The sequence below is a fragment of the Clarias gariepinus genome, chromosome 6, assembly GCF_024256425.1.
Source record: "Clarias gariepinus isolate MV-2021 ecotype Netherlands chromosome 6, CGAR_prim_01v2, whole genome shotgun sequence".
Classification (NCBI taxonomy): domain Eukaryota; kingdom Metazoa; phylum Chordata; class Actinopteri; order Siluriformes; family Clariidae; genus Clarias; species Clarias gariepinus.
Window position 1 is genome coordinate 12,502,347 of NC_071105.1, and position 18,266 is coordinate 12,520,612.

The window sequence follows — 18,266 nt, forward strand, 5'->3', positions numbered from 1 at the left end:
TCAGGGCTCTGTGTGGGCCAGTCAAGTTCTTCTACACCAAACTCATCAAACCATGTCTTTATAGTCCTTGCTTTGTGTGGTGGGGCACAGTCATGTTGGAATAGAAAAAAGGGCCTTCTCCAAACTGTTGCCACAAAGTTGAAAGTGTAGCATTGTCCAAGATTTAAATTTACAGCATTTGGCAGACGCCTTTTTATCTGATTTTTAACATCTGAGCTGCTGAGGGTTAAGGGCCTTGCTCAAGGGCCCGCCCAACAGGGGGAAATTGGTGGTGGTGGGGTTTGAACCTGGATCCTTTCAATGCCTTATAGCTGTACTGAGATATATCAGATACAGCATACAAACCCAGATCACTGACACTTTCATTCTTCCTTTTATAATTACTCTTTAAATGAGAAGTAAGGGTTAAGGGAAAGCTTTTGGAGCTTTTTAAGGACACACACTATCAACAAAAATACAAAAATGAGTTTGTATTTGATTTGATGTGAAAATCATTCACAAATTTCTAAACATTGATTACAAGCCCAACCAGTAAAGCATTAAGAGTGCTGCAGGAGTTTTATACAACTCAGCAGATGGCAGCATTTAGTCTTTGACTAGAGAACACGATGCGCATGCGCGGTCAGCTCCAGCGCAGTGACGTGTGTCTGGCCCATTTGTCGGCGCTGTGTATGCATTTACGCATGCACACACACACACATAGAGAGAGAGACATACTCCGGGTTCCTGCCTAGCAAGCTTGCTTGAACTCCATGGATGTTGTTGAGCTCGTGCCCAGTGTGAGAAGCGCCCGCTGACGCTGCTTTTACCCCCTTAACGGCCCGCGCGCGCGCGGTAATCATGCCCGTGCACTTCGCTCGAGGGGAAGTTAATGTTTAGCTAAAGGACGGGATTGACCATCAAGCTTCCAAGGTAAAAGTGCTGGAGCTGTCTCTGTGTGTGTGTGTGTGTGTTTCCCCCCTCTTTAGCTAGGCTGTGCTGCTGTAGCTCAGAGGGAGGTGCATGGCTGCCTGTTGTTGCACTGTAGAGCTGGAGCTGTGTTTGTGTATTTGTGTATTTTAACTTGCTTTTATACACATGATGCAGCTTTGCTTTGCCTTATCTTTAATAAACGTCACGCGTTAGTGTGTTTACATCTCGTGCTGTGTTTATCCACTGTGTTTTCCTGTGCTGTCTCCATTCATGGCATGTTTTAGTGTTTTTTCCTGCTCTAACACACTCCTTTGTCCTTGTATGTTTTTTTTTTTTTTTAATTATCCAGGACTAACTGAATTGTGTTAACTTGTAAAGACACACTAACATGTTTAGGACTTAATAACAAGCTGAAGCCTAATAGACTGCTGATAGGTTTGAAGTAAAGTGGTTCAATTCTACCAAATTTAACTAGTTCCTTCCACCTATTTTCAGGTTTTTGACAGTGTATAATATGTCGCCCCTGCCATGCACACATTTGTCCTTTTAAACCAGTACAGTGTATACTTTCCATCCATCCATACATCAAGGAACCAGCGTATTTATTTGCATTTTTAGAACCGTGTTAGGACCTCCAGTCAACATTCACACACTACAGGCACGCTAAATTAGCTTTTTTGCAGTCTTTGAACTGTTTGAGGTAACCCAACAAGAACAGGGAGAACATGCAAACTTTATGCACACAGACCCCAAGGGACGGGAACCGAACCCGGACCCTGGAGGTGCAAGATGGCAGTGAGCCACATTGTCACCAGTGCATACTATACATCTGTCTTATTCTGCTAGTTGACTGTAACCTCTTTAAATCCTGATCAGATGCATCAGGAGCATATCCCCAGAACACTGATGCAGGCAGGAACACATTCACACACAAGCGTAGCCGCTCCACCTATTGGTAATGATGTTTGTTTTTGAGATTTGCTAGGAAGATAGAAAATCTACCCAGAATTTGTAACCTTAACTCAAAATCAAGCTTGTGACCTTGGGCTTGTTTTTGTTTGCTTGTGTTAAATTTATGGATTTGTTCTTAATATGTTGCCTAGATTGGTCTCTTTAACTCAGATGCTGAAGCTAATGACAAAACTTATTGTGTTCTTGCACGGAAGGAAACCTTAAATCAGTGCATCTCAAAGTAGAGTACTGTCAGTTTGGATGTTACCCAACCCCCCTGATTTTCCCCCTAATATAGTCATCTCCAATTCCTCCCCATCACTTGGGGGCTCCCACATCAAGCTACTACTACCACTTAGTCGGGAGGGCCGAAGACTAACACGTGTTTCCTCCGAACCACTTGACGCCAGCCGACCGCATCTTTTTGAACGGCTTGCTCAAGCACCGTTGGGGTGACGCACTCGGAGGACAGTGCTATCCGCTCCTTCCACTTGCGTGAGCTCACAAATGCCCTTGATTGGCTGTAGATCCAGAGACCAAGTACCTCTCATCCCTCCCCTCTGAGAGAGCTAATCAGCTCTCTCTAGAGACCGCCGACTGTGAAAGGTTACCTGGGAATCGAACTCGCGATCTCCGGATGATAGAGCGAGTGCTTTACCACTGTGCCCCTCAGAGGCCTGATGGTTGGAAATCACAACTGAAAGTGGTGGCTCAAGCGGTTAATTCTTTGGGTTACTGATTGGATGGTTGGTGGTTTAAGCCTAAAAACCACCAAGCTGCCACTGTTCAGTCTTTGAGCAAGGCCCTTAACCCTATCTGCTCCAGGGGCGCTGATCCAGTACTCTGCTGCTTTAACCTCCGCTTCCTAACTGGGATGTGTGGGGAAAAAATAATTTCACTGTGCTGTAAAGTACATGTGACAAATAATTGAATCCTAATCTTATTATATTTATTCTTATATTTATTAGCCCGCTCTATTAATCCCTTGATTTGAGTTTAATCCAAACCGTATTAATTTAACAAGTAAGTATGTGTTCTGTTGGTGGCAAATAATGATTCCCATATCTTGAATCTACGCTCTGATAGGATTTTTCTGATCGTGTCTGCACTGAGGGCTCATCCTCTTTAGTTAATCCTTTGTCAATTTAAGCATTTGTTGTTGTATAAATTGTGTGCACAATAATGATTATATATGGATTAGAGTGGAATCAGATTGGAAGAATTGGACATATTAATTTCGTGTTTGTGTTTTTAGAGGTCGTTACGTCTGGCTCTGTTGTCTTACGTCTGATGTCTTAGTGGTTTAAAGGAGAGCAACTGGAGACCACACAGAAAAGCTTGTCTTGTCTGTTCTTGTCCAGTCAAATGCCTTCGACTTTGGGTTTGTAACAAGACCCTTAGCCAGCCATGTTTAATTGTCAGCAACTGTTTAGCGTCAGATTCCTCAGTGTGAACACGAGCAGCACCTGGGATCAGTTTGTCTTCCTGTGCCCATGATCATTTTTGCTCCCTCGTTCTTTTTCTCTCCTCCTCACCCTCTCTCGCTCTCTGCGGTTCCACAATACGAGTTGAATGTTTTCCTGGCAGGCTGAGCTGATTGAAATTCTCTTGCTCACCACCTTGCCATGTGACCATGAAATGTGAAGGAAAATTCATTCATTCGTGCCAGACAGGAGGGAAACAGCAACAACGCCCTTTCTGAACTATTTCGTAGGGGTTATATATGTTTTTATTTATTTATTTATTTTTTATTTAGTGTTAGCTCAAGTATCCATGAATAGCAAGTAAATTGGTACATGTGCTTTTAGTGCTGTCCAGTCTTGGCTTTCCAAAAAACAAATGCCTTGGCCATTCTCATGTTGCCCATTCTACTGTCCTAGTGCTTGGTTCCATGCTCTCTCATTTAGTATTCCGCCGGTGTCTTTGCCTCTCTCTTACACCGATGCGGGGAGAATGTCTCTGCACCCTGGATTTCTGCTCCATGCTGAGGATTTTGGTTAAGACTCCACTTGTGATGGAGGGCATTCCTGCGTCCAGCAGGTTTGAACAGAGGACAGTGTTAATGAACGCAGCATGATAGAAGTCTTGCTCATTCCATAACAAAGCATGCAGCTGCAAATCAGGGCTTTAGTCACACATAATCGCAGAGTAAATGCCATCTGGCCTCGTGGGAAGACCCTTTGTGAGTACAGGAGAAACTGTTTTACTCGCTTGGTTTAGAGAGTGTTGTGTGTGTATATGTATGTAAAGGATGAGGTTAACTTGAGTTGAATGGTAATAATTAGTTAGGGAAGTGTTCATGGCCCATGACGAAAACGCAAAAGGAGTTAGAGAGAGAGAGAAAGAGAGAGAGATGATTGGCTAAGCTGCCTGTACAGAAGGCTGTCCTGCTGTGCATCTCTACTCCGAGAACACATTGCACCTTCTTGCTTCCCATGATAATCTGAGTTTTTCAGTCAGTTAGCTGAATTGGACATGGCACATTTAGGGCACATAGATCAAAGCACCCAATTCCCAGCAAACTTCCCTTAGTTAGGTGTCAAAACATATTTTTCCATTGTAAAAATAAATTGGCATGTGCAATTCTGTTTCATTAGCCCTTTTCAGATATGGGATACAGCGTTTCTAGGGCCATCAAGCCCAGTGTTTCCCATACGGGGTATACTTGGCCAGATTAATCTCTCGCGCTCACGCTCCTGTACCTGTTTATTCTGCTACCGTGAGAGTGGGGTACTAAGAGGCAGTAAATACACCAGAATTAGAAGACGTACTGATGCTCACACCTGCAAAAAAAAGCCGGGAGAATTAACCTTTAAAATCAAGCGGCACGGATCCGTGCGGCAACGCAGCATCGGTCTGTGACACTTTAGAAAAACTTATTTAGAAGTCCGACCAGTGCGTGTCGACAGGGGAGCCTTCAGACATCAAACTGTGCATTTTTGGATATATCCTGTCGAATCAAAGTTCATTTCTTTGATCATTACTTTTAAAAACGTGTTACTGGAATATGGGAACCATGTCACCAAAACATTAGTATTAATTTTATTGACTAGTTTATTGCTCAGTCATGTGTATATACTGGCAGTTAAAATGAAATGAAATTTAGTCATTGAATGGTGTGAAAAAAGGATGTCAGTTTATATTGCACAATCCTGACCGCTGTATATGTTTAAAAGAAATGTCTGAAAATCCTCTGGTTTTTAACGGCTGCTCTGACAAACAGTGCCATCTTTGTATACCAAAAAGTGTTTAGCTCTTACTATTCTTACCGTGTCTTACTCTTAGGTGGAGGAGCGGGTCAGTGGGCTGGAACTCTTAAAATGTGAAATAATTAGAAATATCAAAAATTAAACTGAAAATATTGCGTCATATGTATTTATTAAGTAAAGTGTGTAGTACACAACTTTTGTAACGCCGACCCTCTCCTCTGGCTACCACCGCAGTTATATTTCACACCCGTGAGGGAAACACTGAAGCCGTAAAAGTCATGGCTTTTGGTCATGCAGACGTAGGTCATTTTTACGTTAAAGATCCTCACAACTTAATTCGGACATACCCCTGACCATGACGATAGGAACCACTAGAGCCCGATATCTAAGAAATATAAATTGATCCAATTTCCAGGCAATTTTTTCTGTCTTCGTCTGCTCAAGAGCCCAACAAAACAGTTGCAGTAACACCGGCAGCTTGTGAAGAATGTCTGGGATTAGGTTAGGAATGTCTAGGATCACACTGACAAAATCCTGCCTATGCAATGCTGAGTGTTGATTGTTTACATACCATGTACATATATATGTAACAATAACAACTTTGTAAATCGCTGTGAAAAATAATTGTTTTTATTGTCACTGTTTCAGGACCATGGAACTGCTGATCTCCGGTTTTCTCTAAAGTCTATAGGGAAGTGCTTAAGCAAGTTTCGCTCCTTTTAGCCAAGATCCCACAGTGTAAAGGCAATGCTGGTTGCTGATTATGCTTCAGGGAATATTTCTACAGAGCATGAAATTTGTTAGTCAGCATGCTCACAGCACATATTCTGCTCTCATTAGAGACCTGTCTGGTAGATTTATTCATTCAACAGACACTTTTATACAAAATGAGGCAGAATGCAATCCAAGAATGTAAGTAGAGGATTAAGGGTCTTGCTCGAGTGCTTAACAGTGACATGCCGGAATTTGAACTTGCAGTTCTTTTTGTTTCCTCCATTGTGCCTCTACCAAGTGTGGATTTCACTGCAAAACCGATACGGCAGAACGTGTTTATCATCATATAGTAAATGCGACCACTGGTGTTTTTCTTTATTTTCTTTATTTTTATCAGAGACCTTGCTGAAGTAACAGTGTTTTTATGGAGCGATGCCAAGTTGTAAGACTAGCTCAGCATCGTAATGATTAATTTAGCTGAGTGTCAGATGGCTAAACCTTCTTACTGCTGTGTTATCTCACGTACTAGCCTCTTTGACTTCAGAGAGGTATTTTGGAGAAACTTAGAAACAAAGACATTGTCAGCGTTTTACAGAGAGACTGTGCTAGGCCGGTTATGTCTGTGCTCATGTCTGGGAAAGTTCACACACCGATCGTGTGTGTATATCGATCTGTTGAAAGGTGGATGTTCTGAGGCAGCAGCTCTTTTATTGTGAAGCCTGTTTGGACAGCTGGAGCAAAATCCATAACAACCAGCAGGGGGATTTTTTTTTTTTTTTTTTTTTAAAGATCAGCGCCACAGCTCTAGTCACCTGGAATGTTTTTGAGTCAAAAGCGCTGCTCTCTGTTTTAATCTCCACTCTGATTGATTGACAAATATGTAGGGAGCAATGCGGCAGCACTCGATTCCCTCAGTTTGTTCAAATCCCTCACTTTTTTATCTGCTTAAACAGATCAGGTTCCAAAAGCTGGGTCTCTCATGCTAATAGTGTCACCAACACCACTGCGCTGGTCGTCCTATAGATCGCTAACTAGACAAGCTGAAGCCTCGCTGTAACACGGTATGGCTGTTTTGTAGAGCGTGTTTCGTTACTGATCTTTGAGTCTACTCAGAAATAAGTTTACAAAGTTCGAATCAGTGACTGAGCAGAATAGTGCTTACGCAGCAAAACCTGACTTTCTTGATGTTTAACAGGAACACAGTTAGCGATATCCTCCTGCTGATATCATCCCCAAACACAGTCCAACACTATGCAACAATTTAACATGACATTTTTACAGTGAGTCCCAAACACATTTCATGTTTTTCAGGGTGGAGTTTTTCTTTAAACCTGATATGAAAGCAGAGCCTGTTTATCTTCTTCAACCTTACAGACTGCAATAACGACAGTCTTCTTTGTACACTAGCGTTTTAGTAATCTCCATGCCTGTCGCTTTACATTGGTCAAGGTTCTGCTCTCGGCTAAATGCGAAATCTCTGCAGTGAAAGCACACAGTGCGATTGCTTATCAAAGCTGTGCCCTTGACTTTGGGAACCGGGTCAGGCTCAGGGTGTATGTCTAATAACCTTAGCTAGTGTTTCCTGTTTTTCTGCACCGGGTTGGACGTTTAGGTGTGGGTCCATGCTGAGCATCAACTGCCCAACTTTAATCAGAGACGTTGCGATCATGTGATCATTTGCTGAAGCGCAGTGGCATCTGTGTGTAATTATGCTCCATTGTTGCCACGGTCTGCTGAGTTTCTGTCTGCCTCACATACAGCTAAATGTATCAGCACCAGGTGGCTTATTACTTTAGCTTCAGTTTGGCGCTGCGTGACTGTTCCTCCACCCAGGAGCTCCAACAGGGAGCGTGGAAAATGCAACACACTCCCAGCTAACAAAACGCGAAAACACACAGACGGTCACTGCCTGATCCACACTCCCGCCCCAGTTTTAGTAATGTGCCGCATTATGAGCACAGTGCGCATAACTTTGTGTTAATACCAAAAAATCCACAGATATTTACGTTTAAAGTTGTAAAACTTCTCCTTCATTCATAAAGATTTCATGACCGGTGATTGGCTGATCAGCCTCAGGTAGAAACGTTATCAAAAAATTTGTGCATGTTAAAATCCTCTGATCTTTCCTTTTCTCCAAAATCTGTGAGCCGTTAATTTTTAAACTCGCGTTTACCCTTGCGCTAATCAGCCTTGAAAATCGCGTGCGGAAGAATCTCCGCGTGCCCGTGTTAGAAGCCACACGCACCCCCGTCCTCGCGTCCACTCACCCACGCGCTCGCTGTCAAGTTGAGTTTTGAAACTTTGGAGGCGTTTAAGGAGATAAAACGTTACCGTTTCCTTATAACCCTCCCACAGGCGGCACACTCTGTACTATTTTCATTGCAAGTGGTAGGAGTGAATTATTTGCTAAGTTTGCTTGGAAATAAAAAATTATGGCCGATGCTGTAGATATGTGCTTCTCACTAACAATGGAACTTTTTAAATTAAATTAATTAAGTTCTGAGGAATAGGATGCATTTAATTACTCATTAAATTATTATTTTTTTTAAGTAGGGGGAAAATGTAATATTTATAAAATCGTGATATTGTATCGGGAGGTGACTGGTGATTCCCATCCCAACTGAAAATCCTATTCACTTTCTGAATACTGGTTATTTTACTGAAGATGTATTTAAAATCTCTGCTTAAACCTAAAAGAGGTCAGCCCCAAGTTTGTCTCCTCACCTCCTGCCACCTCAGGGGATTTTCCGTGCCACTGTCGCCTCTGACTAGTTGATCAGAAATCTAAATATACATCTGGATTTCTGTAAAACGGTCTGTTGCTTATTTACAGTAGTGTTTTCTTGTTCACACCCAATAAATTTCAACATCTAATAGTGCAGTACTGAATGTTTTAATAGTTTGCGCCATAGAAACGATCACTCAAACAACAGCACACTGGAAACTGGTGCTGTAACAGCTTGGAGTTGATTTACACGTGAATCATGGATTAATTGCAAAATGTAACCATCGTAGTGAGAAATAAAATGCTACTGTGTCTCTATGGTGCTATATTTGGGCCTATTCCTAAATTCATTTATTATTATTATTTTTTTAAAATGTCTGCACAAATTATAATTTGGCCCCCTTAAGCTCTCTCTCTTACACTAATAGTATTTTTGCTCTCCCAAACTCTTCCTCACCTGCCCTGACATTTTCATTTTTTTGATATGGGGGGAAAAAAAGTTTAAAGGATTTTTTTTTTAATTATTTGCTTACATCGATTGATAAGATTTTTTTTATTTAAAATGCGTAAAGAAAATGAACATTCTTTGTTTATTTTGTAAAAAAATTATAATTTGGGTTTATTGTGTCATAAACGGTGCTGCACAATTTATCCGATAAAAATTGGACCAGAGTCGCAGTATGGACCCGTGCAACTATTTAATCACGAAAGGTTGCAATTTATTACAGGTAATATAGTTGGGATAAATGCTTGTTTAATGCCTCAATGAACCTGTGAAGTTTTGACAAGCTGATCAGGAAATGAGTATGCTAAGTTTCTCAACACTGTGCCTCTCTAGTTCCCATAAGAGTGCTTGATGCCATTGTTATCGTGCCAGTCATGTTGTAAGATTGCTGAACTAAACTTAGTTTCACCTGTCATGTGTTGTAATAGTGTTCAAACTAGCCATAGTAGAGGGATTATGTAAATATGCATAATAGTTAAATATCGAACATGTTTGGATTAGTTCAGCTTGACATACAAATGTATTAGGAATTGCCATCATGGGAATATATATTTTTTAAACGCAAGACACATTGGCATGTCCCTGGTTTATAAAGCATTAGGTATGATTTTGAGGTCCTGCAGCATCTTTCTGTCTGTCTCTCTCTCTCTTTCTGTGTATACACTCCAAAGACAGCTGTGTAAATGCACTCCGGTCTAGTCCTGGAACAGCTGTGGTGCTGAGAGGCCATGAGGGTTGTAAAGGGGGCAGGAAGACATAAACACTCCCCTTACACTGTAGTACCGATACAGTATATCGCATTCATTCCTTTACTCTCATTCACATTCAAATGTTACTTTTAACCACATTACTCATTGCTCCCTTATAAAAAATTGTTTATTATTGGTATAATCTATCGCATGGCAAGAATTAAACCCTCGACCCTGGAGGTGCAAGGCGACAGTATGGCTTGCCACTATGCCACCATGCTGCTGAATTAACACATATGGCATTAGGTAATTGTTGTTGTTACTAAATCAGTTGATTTAAGACATGAAGGTCAGCTGTCCCAGAGCAGTTCTTGCAAGAACTGTATTGTCAAGTGCATTTGCCAAACCAATCAAGCACCATGATAAAAACTGACTCTCATGAAGACCTTCTCGGGAAAGCAAGACCAAAACTTGCCTCTACTGCAGAGGAGAAGAGAAGTTCGTTTAGAAAGTTACCAGTGTCAAAACTCCCTAATTAACAAACAGCACCTCGGATTAGAATCGTTATGAAGGATTTACAGAGCATAAGCAGCAGTAGCAGACACGTCTCAATATCAACTGTTTAAAGGAGGTTATTGTACATTTTGCGTTGTTTTATAATGTAGAAAGAAATAAAAATCAGGAAAGACCATGGAGTCAGAAAGTGTGTCCAAACTATTGACTGGTAGTTTATATCCCATTCCTTATGATAATTTGGGCTTGTTCTGAAATCATCATGAGTAATTTATTTTTCTACCCTGGTTTAGGGGACATGTAACCGTATTTCTGATTTGACTACAAACACCAACACCAAGTATTCATTGTGGTACAGTGGTCAAACTGCTGAGTAATAATGCTGCCTGGCTGTAATCGTGGAATCAAAAGTCTTGTTGTGATGTCACTGGCTTAGGAATCACATGACATCATTTCGGCATGTCTGCCTACCATTAACAGTAAATATTACTTTATAACCATTAGATTAGATTCGTTTTTAGCGATATTTACCTTCAACAATCAACACTCACACATTAACTGGCTTGAGCTACAACACTGACTATACTGTACAGTTCTTTGTTTATGAGAACATTCAACAAATATTAGCTGGCTAGCATGTTACCATGCCAACAAAACACTTTCTTGGATGTGCCCACATATTTTTCCATATGTTGTAGCTCAGATATCCCAAGCATGAATTACTCACTAAAAAGGAAATTCAACATTCATTACGTGTTTCATGCAAAAAAATTCTACCTGCGTTTTCTTTTTTTCAAAATTGTATTATAGTAAAATATAAAACAGTTTCACTGGAAACCGACGAGTATTGCACGCTCTCTCCAAGACGCTTTTTGAACCGTTTTAGGATGTTCACCTCGGTGCTGGAATCCTGGATGGACATAATGCACATATACAGTATACATACATACCTGCGTACGTCCATACATGCGTACGTCCATACATACGTGCGTCCGTACAAGCGTCCGTACATGCATACATATGTGCGTCCATACATACGTGCGTCCGTACATGCATCCGTTCATGCGTCCATACATACATACGTCCATACATACATACATCCATACGTCCATACGTCCATACATACACTATGCAGTATACAAAACATTGATATCTTTAGCCATGAATAAGTTACTGGTCTTGTAATATAAAAGACCCCCTCAGGGTTTAAGTTTTGCTGTTTTTTTTTCTTGAACATTTCTTACTTTGATAGTCTCTCAGGTTAACTTCCATCAGGGAACCCTTTTTCCCCCTGAACCTTGCTGCTGAGTCTCTGTAACCATGACAACCATAAGGCTGATCTCAGAGCATGTGCACATCCTTCTGTTCTCCAACATTTGGAGTTTTTAGCTTTTTTAGTTTAGTTTATCCACTTTTATGTTTTTCTTGACCCTGAAACACCACATGAGCACAGTTTACACTCCATGGATGGTAGATTTTAAACAGTGGAAAAATTTATTTTATAAAATTTATATTTTTGGCTAAACTGAGCTTTGTTCTACTTTAGATAAACGAACATGAAGTTGTGACTGTTTACATGCAACACTGTTTACCGGTCAGAATAAAAACAAAGACTGCCATACTGACCTGTCCTATTTTATTACCAGTTCTCTCTTTCAGTGTTTCTTTTGTTGTGTTGCATGTCAGTGGTGTGAATGTCTGTTTCCTAGTCACTTGTTGCACATGCCATCATCAAGAGATATGATGTATAGGGAGCATGCTTGAGGTTATTAGTGTCGGGCGTTAATTAGTCCACCGGGTTTCAATGGGGTTTAGGTTGGCGCATTGGGATGACCATGTCAAAAGCTTGATTTATTTAAATCGTTATTTTTAAATCACTGGATTTGGATACATGATCGGCTCATTGTATTGCTGGAAGATGCAGCCAGAAATCTCTAGTTACTTCATTGACTGAATAATGCCACATGTGCCAGTGTGTATTGTGGTACTAATTTTTTTGTCAGTTGGCTCATAACACACGGGAGCTGGTGACTCAAAATATAAAACCGCTGCATAAACAAATGGTTCATTGGTGAAACCCTGACGAATTTGTTCAAGCACCAAGAAAGCACCGAACAAAGAGTGTGCTAAAACCCAAACAACACCAGGGACAGATATGAGCAGTGGCAAAAATGAATTTTAAAAAACCTTCTTCTCATGAGAAAACAAGCATTTTATTATTTTTAAACACCACTGACAACATGATGTGATACCTGGCCAAGAATATGATATCTATCAAAACGGCGGTATTGAATGTCTTCCTCATTATGACTTCCTGAGTCACAAACACCCCTTTAAGTGTATTAAAAACCAGAATGTTTTTTATTTATTTATTTATTTTTTTTTATAAAGTGAACCAATTTCTAAACACTAGGAGGTGATGTACTCTTGATGTGTAAATCATGTTTTTTATGCTTGTGTGTTTTTAATAAAAAATATAGTCCTAAAATCCTACATGACAAATAAATGTGATCGGACTGTGGCTCGTGAGTCATTCTGAATCAAATCGTGATGTGGTATTTTTGTCAGCTCGCCCACCCCTGGTTTCTTTTCTCTATTCTAAAGGTGGGGGGGGCTAATTTTAGATTTGGAAATTTAGTGACCTGAAATTGCTTCCTACATCTATAAACCTTACATTGAGATCCTTGGAAATACTCCTGCAGGTGAATATATGGTATATAGTGCTGTTAACAAGTGTTGCATTCAGTAAAAACTGAAAACTTGTCCTGCATCCAGTCAGAGTTTGTTGTTGATGTACTAAGACATAATATTAATATAATGAGCAGTAATTACACTATTTCTTGATATTTCGCAGCTCTATACCGTACATCTGAACACTTAATTTCTGACGTCTTGCTAATTGCATAATGCGTCTTCCCGTGCTGTACTTCTCTTCCTAACTGCACTTTGCACACTGTGTTTTGCTTCCTGTCCATGCTCCACCTCTCGCACTTTCTTTATCCTTCCTTCTTGCCCTCTCTCTCTCTCTCTCTCCGTCTCTGTTTTGTGAGTAGCATGCTGTGGCTAGGGAGTGGTACAGTAGATCCTAGCCGAGGGAAGGTCCATGGTTTCTCAGGATCGAGTGGGCGAGCACTCTTGTCTCCTGAGTGAGTTTTACAACCACAAAACTCACCGTGTGTAGTTCTCACTATCACTCCGGAAATGAAAGCTGGTTCACTCTGGATTCACAGAAGTGTTTGTTGCACATAAGAAAGTGGCTCTGAAGAGGCACACTTCCCCTGAGGTTACCGGCACGATGCGCATGTTAACTGGTAACACCGCTCGCGTCACTGGGGCTTTCTTCTACCAGGTGAATTCCAGCTTCAAAGTAACTTCAGCTGCAGCTCCGAGGCTGATGGTTGTGCACGTCGTCTAATCATCCAAAGCCGTCTCAGGTTGCTCTCTCTGTGTGCAGTGCACTTTGATCTGAAGTGACACCGTGACGATCAGGTGCTTGTCATATGGTTAAAATCTCAGCTGACAGGCAGGTAGATGTTTGATGGACTGAATACTCGGTGTCCACATCCTGGATTGACCGTGGCTTGTTGATTTAAACCCATTTTATTTTCTGCGATTCTTTGCTCTTCAGCGTTGATGGAATTACTGATTAAGGGTGTCCTGCTGAAGAACAACGCGCTCTTTGGGTAAGCATGCAAATCCTTTAAAATGATTAAAAGTAGCTTGAGTAATATGCTGGAGTTTGATTCATCATGACAGATTTGCAAGCCGTTTAGACTAGACGTCTACTACTCTTTTACTCCAGACAGAACTATCTTCTTTGTTAGGAGAAGTTGATATGTTTATATAACAGTTGTTTCCTATGCCAGTGGTGTTTCAGTGCGTGTTGGAAGACCCAGGTCCAGCTGACTTCCAGCTGTCTTTGTTTTTGTAACTTGCTGTGCTTGCATTTGTTGCGGTCCTGATGAAGTCCTTATTCAGCAAGTACTCTTGAAGAGATGCCAAGCCCGTAACATGAACGCTAAATATTGACTTTCTTCTTTTTAACATCATTTGGATAATTGACATGCTAATGGATCCGAAGTTTGTTTTTGTATTTCTGACTTGATTCTGTTTGAAGTTTACGCACTTGTGACAGTCCGCTTTAGGAACCTGGACAGGATTTAACATCTCCGTGTTATTGTGTTATGGATTACGGTTATCTATCTATCTCTCTGTCCATTCATCTATCTATCTGGTCATTGTCCCAAAGTAGCTTCACAAAATGTAAAGGCATTAAACATTCACATTGCGACATGCACATTAAATTAAATAAAATGATGTGGACTAAATTAAAGAAATGGGGACAATTCTTTTTTTTTTTTTCTGCCTAAAGTGCCTAAAGGTACAATTTAAAATTTCATCAGCAACCTCATTTCCTGTCTCGTCAATTCCGACCCCTTAGCATTCAGCATCACCAGTATACTAATCACCGGCCTGATCATCTGACATCATCTGGACCTGTTACTCACTGGTTCATGTTTTAAGTTAGATGGTTTTTAATACTTTAATGATTCATAGGTCATCGTTTGGCTTAACAAATAAAAATTTCCCTGAAACTGTTCATGTTTGGGTGGCACGGTGGTGTAGTGGTTAGCACTGTTTGGATGAACAAATTCATAAATTCATAGTCCACTGGTCTACTGGAAAGTGAGAGCCCCATTGTGATGCCCAATCCCATGTTTTCAATAGACTTTGGTTTTCTTGTTCTTGAAACTGTTTGTCTGCGCTAAACTAATGAAAAAAAAACCATAATCTGCTTGGCCTAAGTACCAGAGCTTGTTTTTCACTTTGGGAGAATGCTTAAATGTATCCCAGGGCTCTTTATATAGCTCCTAACAAAGTTACAGACTCCAGTTTGCACTCAGATAATGGAATCGCGTCTTAAATATAACCTTTCACTTTCCGCAGGTGGCGACGGACAAAGTAGCCGGCAAGCTGAGTTCGACTCTTTCATGGGTGAAGAACTCAGTGTCGCACACGGTCAGTCAGATGGCTAGTCAGGTGGCCTCTCCATCCTCCCTGCACACGGCGGTGGGTTCGTCCACCGTCTCACTGTCCCCGCCAGGACTCTCTCCCTCTACTCCGTCCTCTACCCAGCTTAGCCCGGATGAAGTGGAACTCCTCGCCAAGCTCGAGGAGCAAAACAGGTAAGAGATCCTGCTTTACTGCTCTTTGAGTCTTTTTCCTAATTCATCGAGGCTACATGTTTATCCGGAAGAATTGAGTGCTGTTAAGAGAAGAAAGGTCTCTCGGGATTGCATACTTGCAAGTAACATCATATTGACATTTTTGGTGTTTCTGTACTATCTAGTTCTTCGGATCTGCTTGGAAATCCCCTGTGTAATCCAGCAAGTCCAAATGTTTGTGGACACGTGACCGTCACACCCATATCTAGGTCTTGCCTAAACAGTTCCACATGTTTAAAAGCACACGATTGTATTGTGTCTTTGTATGATGTAGCATTACAGTTTCCCTTTCCTTAAACCGAGACTCTGATCGTGTCCCTTTTCCGTTCCATGTTAAAGTTAAAGTTTGGAATAAAAGAACTCGAGTGATCACTGTTGAGATGAATTGGGACGGTGACTGAGCCCCAGGCTTTCTCACTTATCAGTGCCTGATCTCAGTAATCCTCTCGTGACTCAGTGAGCACATATTCGTGCAGCCGTGCTTCAGAATCTAGTGGAAAGTCTTGCCAGGAGAGTAGAGGTTATTATAGCAGCAGAAGGGGTGTACATTGGGGCTAAGATGCTCAACAAGCATGCATAAGGTGTGATGTGTCCACAAACTTTTGACCACATTATATGTACACAGTTTCATCTTTTTAAATGAGAGTAACCAGCTAAATGAAAATGTATTTTTGTTAATATGTTTTTATTTTAAATTTTTTAATAGATTTAACGTTTTAGTACATAAAAAAAAAATGCATATCTTACAGACTCTTATTTGTGGTTTTATAGGGATCATTTCAGTAGTGTACATTTCACTTCCTCATGTGAATCGTGAAACGCTCTTCCCGTGTCGACCGAATACAGAGTGAGTGCTCCTGATACAGTGAGAGCAGTGACATGGTGTAAAGGTTGTGGAGGCTTTGCTGTGTAAAACCCTTGTGCTGTCCGTGTCAGTGAGAACAGCACAGCACTGTCTACACGCTGGATCAATAGCTGCTCCTCCGCTTTCCCTTTTGTCCCTTTTCAGTCTCTTTGTGTATTCATGAAAAAACAGACGCTTAGGAACTGCTGTGAAATGCTGTGTGTGTGTGTGTGTACATACATTTGTGTGTCTGGTATGCATGAGCACTGCAGACGTACAGAAGCCCTCTGTATCTGCACATATCAGTGCGCGGATGTACGAGCGCGAGAGTGCAGATGGTTGTGGAAGGCATCTGGCATGAACAAGGATTTGGGAGGTAAATGACTGCAGAGATAACGACGGATGACTCCTCACTGTGTAGGAGTGAGCGTCAGTAATGTCAGACATTAATTTGAATATCTGAAGGGAGACAAATGACAATCCATGTGTTGTAAAAATATATAAAACAACAATGGCGATAATGTGTGTACACACCAGGGTTGTGGTAGTGTAATGATGGATAAGTCAGTCCTAATCACTTGTTTTTTTTTTTCCCTCCGATTTTCTCCCTAATTTATTCGTGTCCAATTCCTCCCCGTCACTAGGGGGCTCCCACATTAAGGCTACTACTACCAGTCACTTGGGAGGACCAAAGACTATCATGTGTTTCCTCTGAACCACTTGACGCCAGCCGACCGCATCTTTTCGAACTGCTCGCTCACGCACCTTTTGGGGGCGGAATAACACACTCAGAGGACAACACTATCCGCTCCCTCCGCTTACGTGAGCTTACAGACGCCCTTGATTAACTATAGAGCCGTGATTAATGTGGAAGCACTAAGTACCTCTCATCCCTCCCCTCTGGGCGAGCTCGGCCAATCAGCTCCCGCTAGACCTCCGGCTGCGAGAGGTTACAGCATCACCCGGGAATCGAACTCGGAGGCCCCAATCCTGATCACTTTTATGTATATATATATATATATATATATATATATATTATTCCTTTCAAAAAGGAAACTTAAAAGTAAATGTGCCAGCTGACATAGACATCGAGACAGTTTTAGAATTACTAGGAAGAAGGAGTTGAAAGAAAAGAAACTATACACTATTTCTGGGGGAAAAAAAACACAAACCCTGTAAAAATTAGGCAATAGTTTGAGCACTTTGTATGTTAATCTTTTAGTGTAAAAGACGTGTGAAGGTCCGCCTGGGTACAAGCACTGGAAAAGATTGTTCTGTGGCTGATTCTTTAGCAAAATGCACACTTATCAGAACGATGTAATTTTTTTAAAGGTACTTTTTAATGACGGCTGATGGCTTGCAAAGATCATGCTAGGTAAAGGCATCACCAAACATCATGGCGTCTAATCGTGCTTTTCATATGATTTAGCATATATACGTATACATTATTGTGCTACCACTAATTTCATTATTTTAATATTTAATATTTGATTAAATTATGTAGATTAAATTAAAGAACTATGAATAAAACTTGACTGCAAAGTCAAAAGTTAAAATTAGTTGTTTATGTAACTAATCACCAGCCTGATCATCTGTCATCATCTCGCACCTGTTCCTCACTGGTTCATGCCATAAGTGAGATGGTGTTCATGCTGGAGTGGTGCATAGGTCACTGTGTGGCTTAACAGATAAATAAAACACTGGACTGAAAACAAGAACCAAGACCAGATGGTTCTTCAGGAAGTTTGGAGAACTATTCCTCAAGACTACCTTAAACAAACAAGAGCGTTAAGAAGAAAAATATCAAGAAATGAGGTGGCTCATGAAACCATATAGTTTCGATAATAACATACTGTTTATTAATAATGTCAAAATCTGGCCATGCTGCGGGCTGTCAAACACATGACCTAGCAGTGATGGTTATGATTGTTAGTAAGAAAAGTTAAGAACAAAATTGTCTTGCTATAAAAAAATAAAAG

General features: G+C 40.9%; 1 protein-coding gene across 6 annotated transcripts in view; it reads left to right on the top strand.

Moving 5' to 3' along the window:
• The first annotated feature begins 717 nt into the window (after positions 1-717).
• The window catches only part of evi5b (ecotropic viral integration site 5b), a 67,174-nt gene continuing 49,625 nt past the window's right edge, over positions 718-18,266 (top strand). For 4 of the 6 annotated variants that reach the window (XM_053498202.1, XM_053498205.1, XM_053498208.1 and 1 more), the window contains exons 1-2: positions 13,274-13,901; positions 15,166-15,404. In XM_053498202.1, the coding sequence (XP_053354177.1) occupies positions 15,247-15,404 (158 nt within the window). In that variant the 5' untranslated portion in view covers positions 13,274-13,901; positions 15,166-15,246. Of the gene's footprint in view, positions 913-13,273; positions 13,902-15,165; positions 15,405-18,266 lie in introns of those variants that run through there. The other 2 variants (XM_053498204.1, XM_053498203.1) reach the window with 2 other exon arrangements.